This window comes from Rattus norvegicus, chromosome 3 (genome assembly GCF_021556685.1).
Source record: "Rattus norvegicus strain SHRSP/BbbUtx chromosome 3, alternate assembly SHRSP_T2T, whole genome shotgun sequence".
Taxonomy (NCBI): domain Eukaryota; kingdom Metazoa; phylum Chordata; class Mammalia; order Rodentia; family Muridae; genus Rattus; species Rattus norvegicus.
The window spans coordinates 116,057,795-116,067,106 of record NC_141536.1 but is presented as its reverse complement, the minus strand read 5'-3'; the positions used below and the strand labels follow the sequence as shown (position 1 = coordinate 116,067,106).

The 9,312-nt window shown below is 47.4% G+C and overlaps 1 protein-coding gene across 4 annotated transcripts in view; it reads right to left on the bottom strand.

Annotated features, from left to right (window-relative positions):
• Positions 1-4,316: 4,316 nt before the first annotated feature.
• The window catches only part of Ttl (tubulin tyrosine ligase), a 29,628-nt gene continuing 24,632 nt past the window's right edge, over positions 4,317-9,312 (bottom strand). For 2 of the 4 annotated variants that reach the window (XR_015681084.1, XM_087647613.1), the window contains exon 7: positions 4,317-7,670. Coding sequence is in view for 2 of the 4 variants with exons in the window: in XM_087647613.1 (XP_087503739.1) it covers positions 7,556-7,670 (115 nt within the window). In the remaining 2 variants the exon portion in view is untranslated. 4 annotated transcript variants of the gene reach the window in all.

The following is a 9,312-nucleotide window of genomic DNA, read 5'->3' as shown; positions in this document are numbered from 1 at the left end:
TCAGTAGAAGAAAAGTATCCCAAGAGCAGGCAAGAGAGTCAGAGACGGCCCCTGCTCCCACTGTCAGAAGTCCCCCAAGAATACCAAGCTATACATCAATACATGCAGAGGACCTAGCTCAGACCCATACAGGCTCCATGATTGTTGATGCAGTCTCTGTGAACCTCGACGAGCCCTGGTTATTTGATTCTGTGGGCTGTGCACTTATGGTCTACTCTACTCAACTCTGAATGTTGATCACTAGGACAGCCAGCAGTAATCAGGCCATGCTACCCAAAAGAAAAGAAGCAACCCCAGCCTGCTTCTGGATAGAAATCAAGGGGGTTGGATAGTGTCAGTGAGAATTTGTATTGTTTCCACTGTTTGGCTTTTACGAATATCAATTTTTATATTTGTGTGTTTTCAATTCCCTTAGGTATCAGAGATAAGAACCCCATTTCTGTGTCATATTAACAATATTTAATTTTCTTTAGTTCTGTGAAACTGTTAAAGTGAGCTGGACAATTTCATTTTTCCCCCTAGCAACATCATTACCAGTACTAGATCCTATCTTCTGATTACAGCAATCTTATTATTTGCACAACAGTATCTGTTTGTGGGTTTTGATTAGCATTTCTCCCTAGACTATGGCCTAGAGGATAATAGCATCAAATATCATTTCATGAGTTTATTGGTTGATGGTATATTTTCTCTGGAAAATGTGAAGGGACTCTGGCCAGCTTGAGCTTGGCAAGGGTGGCTTTGGCAGGCCTTGCCCTTCTCCCAGATTCCCTTTGCCTTGCTAAAAACCATTAGCAATGTAATCTAATTACATCCCTAAAGCTAGACCCCAAAGGCTATTCCCTTATTTGGCCAATTTCTCCCTCTAAGGCTGACTACCAAAGCTATCAAAGTATTGAAGTCCAGCAATCAAAAGCCCCCTTTGGCTCACATTAACATACCCAGTTAAAACCGAACACCTCATCCTAACACAGGCTTCCCTCTGTACCTTTATAAACCACTGTTTTTCTATGTGCCACATCTGTCTCCTCCCTATCCAGAGGCAGTCCTTTGTCTCACTCCAGGACAAACTCCTCCTCTCTCCCCCGTTTCCTTCTCCTTCTCCCTCTTTTAAAAATATTTCTGTAGCTGGGTGTAGTGGCATGTGACTTTAATCCCAGCACCTGGGAGACAGGCAGACAAATCTCTGTAAATTCCAGGCCAACCCGGTCTACATATGAGTTCCAGGACAGCCAGGACTACATAGAAAGACCCTGCCTCAAAAGAAAAAGAAAAAGAAATTGTTTTGTATAATGAATCTGTGCACTGGGGAGGGAGGTGGAGGCAGGCTGATCTCCATGAGTTCAAGGCCAGCCTGGTCTATAGAGTGAGTTCCAGGACAGCCAAAGCTCTAAAATAGAGAGACCCTGTCTAACAACAACAACAACAACAACAACAACAACAACAACAACAACAACCCGTGTTAATTCCTAAGTCATTGTTTTTGGTGTTGATAAAAGTGGAACTGCCTTCCGATTTCATTTCAAATTGTTTATTTGTGGTGTTTGGAAATGCAATTGGGTTTTTTTTGTTGATATTGTCCCCAGGACTCTTGCTAAAGGTTTTCTCTATGCTCATCATCTGCAAAGAGACTTACACTGTGCTCCAACCTGGATGTCCGTTCTTCCTTTTGGATAATGCTGCTGTGTAGAACAGTGTTTCCCCCCCTGAGTCTTACCCCTTTCACAGGCTCCCTTAGCAGATTTCCTGCACAGCGGATATTTATCACTCAGAACAGCGGCCACGTTACAGTTATAAAGTATCAATGGAAACAGCTTTATGGTTGGGGGTTATCATAACACGAGGAACTGTATTAAAGGGCCACAGCATTAGGAAGGACTCCCACTGCCTTAGATCTACTGTGGCTTGTTTGATAGCTTAGCACAGTATGGGCCAGATGCACTTGAGGAGGATGTATATTATTAGAGTATCTGGGTGGAATATATGGTGGGTAATTGTTGATTCCCATTGATTTAGAATGTTTCCTGTTCTGTTCATGCTCTTCTCTATAGCTGTCCCATCCACTGCCAAAAGTGGAATATTCAAGGGTCCCAAATCTTATTGAATTGTCTTTTCCATTAAATTTTGCTAGGGTTTTAGGCTCTCTTTCTAGGTGTGCATGTTTATAACCGTTGCATCTTCCTGATGAACTGGTCCTTTACCGTGATAAGATGTCCTTCTTGGTCATAACATTCTTACAGTAGACTTTGTCTAATATTAGTATAGCCATTTCAGCTCTCTTTGAGTTACTATTTACACAGTGTGTCTTTTTACATCCTTATATTCTCAACTTATTTATGCCTTTAATCTAAAACATGCCTCCTATAGATAGTATATAGTCTTCTTTTCTTTATAATCCATTTTGCCAATTTTTGCCTTTTGATTGGGTGTGTTTGATGTATTTGCATTTAGTGAAATTACTGATATAGTAGGGTTTACTTGCTGTCTTAGTCAGGGTTTCTACTCCTGCACAAACATCATGACCAAGAAGCAAGTTGGGGAGGAAAGGGTTTATTCAGCTTACACTTCCACATTGCTGTTCATCACCAAAGGAAGTCAGCACTGGAACTCAAGCAGGTCAGGAAGCAGGAGCTGATGCAGAGGTCATCGAGGGATGTTTCTTACCAACTTCTTCCCCTGTCTTGCTCAGCTTGCTCTCTTATAGAACCAAAGACCACCAACTCAGGGACGGCACCACTCACAATAGGCTGGGTCCTTCCCACCTTGATCCCTAATTGGGAAAATGCCTTACAGCTGGATCTCAGGGAGGCATTTCCTCAACGGAGGCTCCCTTTTCTATGATAACTCCAGCTTGTGTCAAGTTGACACACAAAACCAGCCAGTACACCTGCCATCTTGCTCTTGGCTTTTGACCTGTCTCCTTCTTTGGGGACTCCTACTGTGCATATGTTGGTATGCTTAATGGCATCTGGTAGGTCTCAGAAACGCTGTTCTTTTTTCTTTCTATTCTTCACACTATACAATATATGTCTCTTTCCAACTTTCCATATTAGTCCAGACTGTATCTTTTTTCTTTGCATGAGCCCTAATTAGTACCAAAAACCAGTATCTCTTAATGTAATTGAATAGTTTGGGACACAAAATACTATAGATTCCTTCACTGTTTCTCTCCCTGTTCCTCCCTCTTCCAATTCCCTTTGTAGACAGGGTCTTCTATGGATCTCTGGCTTCAGAGTCGTGTGTGTGTGTGTGTGTGTGTGTGTGTGTGTGTGTGTGTGTGTGTGCACAGACATGTGGCTGTAGAAGCCTGTGTGAAGGGAAGAGAGTGGATCGGCTGTCCCCTTCCAAGCGATGAGGTTCGGGGCTCAGACTGCTCTGTCAGCAGGCCTGCATGCAAGCACCCCAGCCTGCGGGGTCATCACTGGCCCAGCCTTGAAGTCTTGCTCTTCTTGCTTCAACCTCCTATGGCAGCACACTAACCCTAGGCCTGCTCTTCTCTCTCTGAAGGGCAGAGGTAGAACCCCTGAAAATCCTCTGTGCCACAAAACCACTAAGAACACCAGGAACTTGGTCTAGATGTTAAGTTGATGCTCTTGGTCACCCAGAAAAAAATCACAACCGTGAGCTTCCTGATGCTTTAACTTGTCCTGCTTCCATCCCTGCCTTCCCTGCTTCATGGGAGTCCTAGAAACCAACAGCCAGAAAAACACGGTGAAGCTATTGTGAGTCACAGAAATGGGGTACAGAAAGGCAGGCCAGCTATACGGGAGTTCAAAGCAAACAACCTCATGGCCCAAGAAATGACCTTGTGGGGCTGTTTGTACACACAAGGAGAGTTTTAGGTATCTAACACTTAACGTCAGTCAGATGATTAGCAAGGAGCTCTCAGCAAGTAATCTCTACCTTACGCTGAAAGCACACACAGCTTTCCTGCACGAACACTGGTCCACTTGACCATCGTGTCATGATTCAGATGGGTGCCCAAGACACTGAGAAGGGATAGCTTGGGGTCTGCAGCTGAAACTGCCGTCTGCTGACTTCTGCAATATATATCATTTGGTTAGGGAACTATGGTCATATCTGACTTGGCTCTGGATGGTAGGTGAGTTTAGAATTATGTCTCCATTTTCAGAGTTTAGGGATTAATATGGGATAAGCAATATAGACCCCGGATGGCTCATAAGAGGCAAAGATATTTCTTGCTGTTTCTAGGAAAATCCTGTTTTCCTACGGGTGGTATCACAGACTGAAATTACCAGTGATAGACAAAGGCTAGTCAACTCCCACAATAAGATGACCAAACACAAGGACACAAGAACATTTGAAATATCTTTAATGCTCCAAGCATTTAAAACATTCATATAGTTGCCTTCTTTCAGAAATTTCCTCTTAGGTGCAGGCTCCGTGTCCAGGGCTGGAGGCACATACATCAACCACCGAGTCCTCACGACAGCACCCACATCCCACATGCAGCCCACTTTGGCACCCTGTCATTTTGTTCACGGATCCCCTCCTCCCTGCCACAGTCACGACAGGACTGAGTTTGCCCATGAACACAACCGCAGCTGTTCATAAGAACACCTCATAGCATCACTGCCCCGGGCTGGCGCTGTGGATCACGGGCCATCTCCCCCACTCCCCAGTGTCCTGTGCATGTGTCATCCCGCAGAGCCACCGAAACACACTGCCAGCTGGTGTGCACGCCAGCTCCATGCTACCTCACAACACAGAGGCACTTATATATTCTTGGCAAAATGGACTTTATAGTAATTGCCATTGAAGTCAAGTGTGAGGGGAGGGGCATTTCTCCCATAATTAACGAATAACTCTAGTATATATTATTAGATTTATAGATTCGTGTCTGTGTACATTTGCTATCAAGGACTTGATACGCTGCTCAGGTAAATGAAAGCATGTTTGATTTTTTTTCCAGATGCTTGGATGAGAAGCAAACTGAGAGACTGCTCGGATAATACTTATATATGAATACACGTATCAACATCTGATTGTTCTTACAGAACCGCTTGCTTCAAAGAGTATTTTTTTTAGCCTAATCCTTAAGTGATTCTTCCAAGATAATAATGTGTTTGTTCTCCTTACCGAAGTAATGTTTCAAGGCACCTCAAGGCATCTCGTTACCTGAGGTTCTGATTCAATTGGCCACAGGTGGGAAGGGTCATCGACTCCCTTTTAACTTCCTGGAGAGTGTAGCACGTAGTAGTCGGCACCGAGAACCTTGGTACCAAAGGCCCTTGAGTCTTCCCACTTTACTCTCTTTTCCTCTCACAAAACTCCCCTGAGGTAGTCCCTGGGTCAGGTAATGTCTCCTCCACGAGACACTAAGGCACAGCGAGGTTATTTGGCTTGTGTGACACTGTGCAGTCTAAAGACAGAGCCATGTGTGGAAATGGCGTCTCCAAACAACCCCTCCTTTCCTGGCGGTGGGCAGCACTTACACCAACTGACCATGAAGACTGACTGGGAGGCCAGGCATGACCGTCTGTGCCAGGGACACCATGGACCGGTACGATACCGCTCAGAGCCGATCTTCCTAACTTGGTGGGAAGAAAACGCATAATAATGGTTGAAGCTATGTGAGGAATGACCTCGACCCTCCCCATTTTGTAAGACCTCACTTCCTTTATACAGAGGGTATGGATTTGTTGAGGTTTATTACAACACCTGTCAGGACTCATAAAGATTTACTGACATCTGCTTTCTCAGCCCTGTCACCACGACAGCTAAACACTCCTGAATGTCCCTGTGATTTGGCTCCAAGAACACACACAGACCTCCCTGCTTTCTCCATTACCATCTAACCTGGTCTAGTCAAGGACCCAGCACCGCCACCACCACTCTCTGAATGTGCACACTGCCTTCTCAGAAGGTCCCCAGCACTCGCCTGTCGGCTCTGCTGGGCCTCAAGAACTGATTTCATATTGGATGTTTTACTTTGAAGAACTGATTTCATATTGGATGTTTTACTTTGCTTTTGCTGCTGACTCTTGTTCCCCATATTCCAGGTAACCCCGGCACCTTTGCCCTCTAACTCCAGGCTCCCATGAGCTGGGACTTCCTTGCTTCAGGAAACACTGTCACATCCTGCCACCCGCTGGTGCACATAATAAACAGTCTCATCCTCCCTTTCCTCACCACAAGTTCCCACACCTCGCTCTATCTGAGGAAGAGGTGCTTCAGCGGCTGTTATGTATGGCTCCCTTGACTGTAGAATGTACCAAGTAGGTGTGAGTGAAGAAGCACATGGGAAGCACACAGCTCTCTGGGGAGGAGGGCAGCTTTGCCGTGTCTGCTGTGGTTCCAGGACACTCTTCAGAAGAGCCTGTTTACATGCTCACCCTGAATATTCGTGACTTGTCCCACCAACACCACCACCACGGAAGCAAGCTCCCAAGAAGCCTATAAAATATGAATGGACCCAAGACCCAGAAACAACATTTCATGGTACACTTTTGTTGACACTTACAAGCTGTGCAGAGCTCCCAAAATTCTTTCTCACTCAGGCAGGCACACCCTCATTGAGAGGGCGTCTCTCCTGTCACCTACATGCATAAGCAGACAGGGCTCTTTCTGGAATGGAACCTGGCCCTCCAGCTCCTGCAGAAGGCCCTTGGTGCCAAGGAGGACCGGTATGGGGAGAGCTATGAGGTGGAGTGTGAGGAAAAGGATTCTACCTTCCCTGACTCCCAGAAAGGATTGCTACAAAGGTTCAAAGATTGGGGGATGGGGGTGGGGAGTAAAGGAAAGAAAACTTGCAAAGTTGCATTCAGAATTCTGGTTAAACCAAAGATAACTGAGACTCACACTTCAGAGACTCCCACCCACCCGCCCTTCCCTTTAAGTAAAGTAAGATATCATGGTTTTGTTTTTCTCTCTCTCATGCTTATTTGATGCTTGCAGATTTGTCAGGCCTGCTGCTTTTGTTTCTAAAACATGCAGTGAGCAGCATACACTGTTTGGTGTCCACAGGACCCCTGGCAGGCGCTCACTCATAGCCCACCAGGATGGTGACAAGCAAGAGGCCTTCACTGACAGGCCAGGGCGCAGCATGGACTGTGCTCTATGCTTGTCCAGAGTTCGGCAGGACAGCATCACGGAAGGAATGTGCAGGGAACATGTGGCAACCTCTAAAATGCTCTAAGGTCCAGTCTGTGTCCAGTGAGGCTGCACCGGGCACAGACTAAGGCACTAAAGCTGCAGCAGGTGGGGAGACACCCCTCAGAGGCCCCGAGCTGCATCCCAGGGAGGAGGAGCTGTTCCCAGAACCACCCAAGACCAGAAACCGCTCAAGGGATCAGATCGCACCATAACAAATCCCTGGTTCCAGCCTTTTAGAAAAGCGTCTGGCTCTCCCTCTCAGTTACTTCTGTCAGCTTCCTAAGGTCTCCACAGCACTGTGGGCAGCCCGGCTGCTCTTCTGTTCTTCCTGCACATCTGTTCCCCAGCATGCCTTGGTCAGGAGCAGTCCAGCCATCTCACGTTCCTCTGGAGCAGGACCCCATACATTTCCCAAGGTGGCTCTGTGCCTTCCAGTCCTTCACAGCTTCATGAACGCAGCCGGCTGCTGCGGCACCTGCTCCGTGTCTGGGGGTGGGAAGACGCTGGATATGGCTATGTCCACGATGCCCTGACACAGTTCTGCATAGAGCTTCCTGAAATAAGTGTTTAAAAGATGTCACTGAGGGTACTCATCAAGGTACAAGAGAAAAATCAAAGCTGGGCATGGTGCGTGTGTGTGTGCGCGCGCGCGCGTGTGTGTGCGTGTGTGTGATTTCAGTGATGATCTGTACTAGAAATTCCACCTTTGAAAAACTCGTCTCTGTGAACCAAGTACCCACAAGTGCCTCTGCACACAAATAAAACATGTAAGGCAGAAGTAAGTGTTTCTTAGAGGGTCCCAGCGGGAACAATGGACCCAGAGAAGGTAATCTCAGCGGTGTCATGAGCCTAGCTCACCTGTCTGTGAGCAGTACTCGGACAGGTAGGCATCATCCAGGAAAATCAACACCTTCCAAGAGAAAAGGGACACTAACCACTTGTGGAACTGACAGTTGAGAGGGGACCCAGGAAGTAGAGAGTGGTCAGACAAAGAGTTATGATGGTGTAGAGAAGCAGAGAAAGGAGAGGGAAGGGATGGAGGGTCTGGAGAAGGGAAGGGGGCTGTGTAAATGTGCATGTGGGGGGAGCACGAAGGGAGCGCTAACCTATACCAATAAGACAGAACTCAGGACACGCGGGAGAAATGGGACCTGAATGTGGAGCATCGTGTTGTAGACTATCCAAGGCCCAAGGCAGTGTGGCTCAGTGGGCTTAACTTCCCCCAGGGGCAACAAAACCCCTTCATCTTAGATTTCTTCCTGTGGTTCCAATCAGCACACGGGAGGTTTCACCCCAGTGTTGCTGACCTCCAACAAACACCCCAGGCTGCAAACAGGACAAAGAGGAGGGAACCTGTTGTCTCTTCAGAACAGTGTGTGGGGAGGTTCCCTTGTGGGACTCCACGGGTGGCATGGGTCCCCAGAGCCAACTGCTTGGGACTGACCCTTAGCATAGGCAGAAGCCAGAGACGTGAGGAAACGTATCTGGTAAGCCTGCAGCTTGATCAGGAGGCATCGGGAATCCAAGGAGCCAGATCCAAGGATAGGAATGCAGACCAGCCTGCCTAGGCCCACAGCTTTAACTATTCTCATCCCCAGAGGTCACTGTGTGGCGACTCTACCGGCTAAAAGTTCCTCTTAAGCCATTCTTATCCCTGTGGCCCAATGCCATGTCCACCCAGCAGTCTCCCCCATCAAAGAACTTCCTCTCTCCCACCCCTGTCTCCTAGGCTGCCAGGTTATCCTGTTAGAAGGCCTCTGGGAAGCCATGTTTCCACTTTCTCTCTTAGGAAGTCCTAACTGCTGGCTGATCGTCATCAGTCCTGCTCGACCCTCTCTCCGCTCCCCAACTCCCCCGCCACTCCCATTTACACAATGTAGTCCCGTTTCCAACAGTCTGGTAGCCAAATTACTCTAGCTCCTATGGCTGAAGGGACAGAGACATGGGAGCCCTTCAGTGAAGATGTTAGTTCACCAAGAACCATGGCTATAAAAATGTGCTGTGCACATAAATCACTGTTGTGAGCATTGCTCATGAGGAGAGCTGGAGCCAGGAGATGATACTCAGGGCCAGCCCAACTCGCCTCTTAAACACTGGTGACACAGGAAGACTCAGGATGGCACGGGTGTCCCACACCACCAGGCCCACATCGCTGGATCCACAAATAAAACCACGCCACCAGAAGAATCAGGGTCA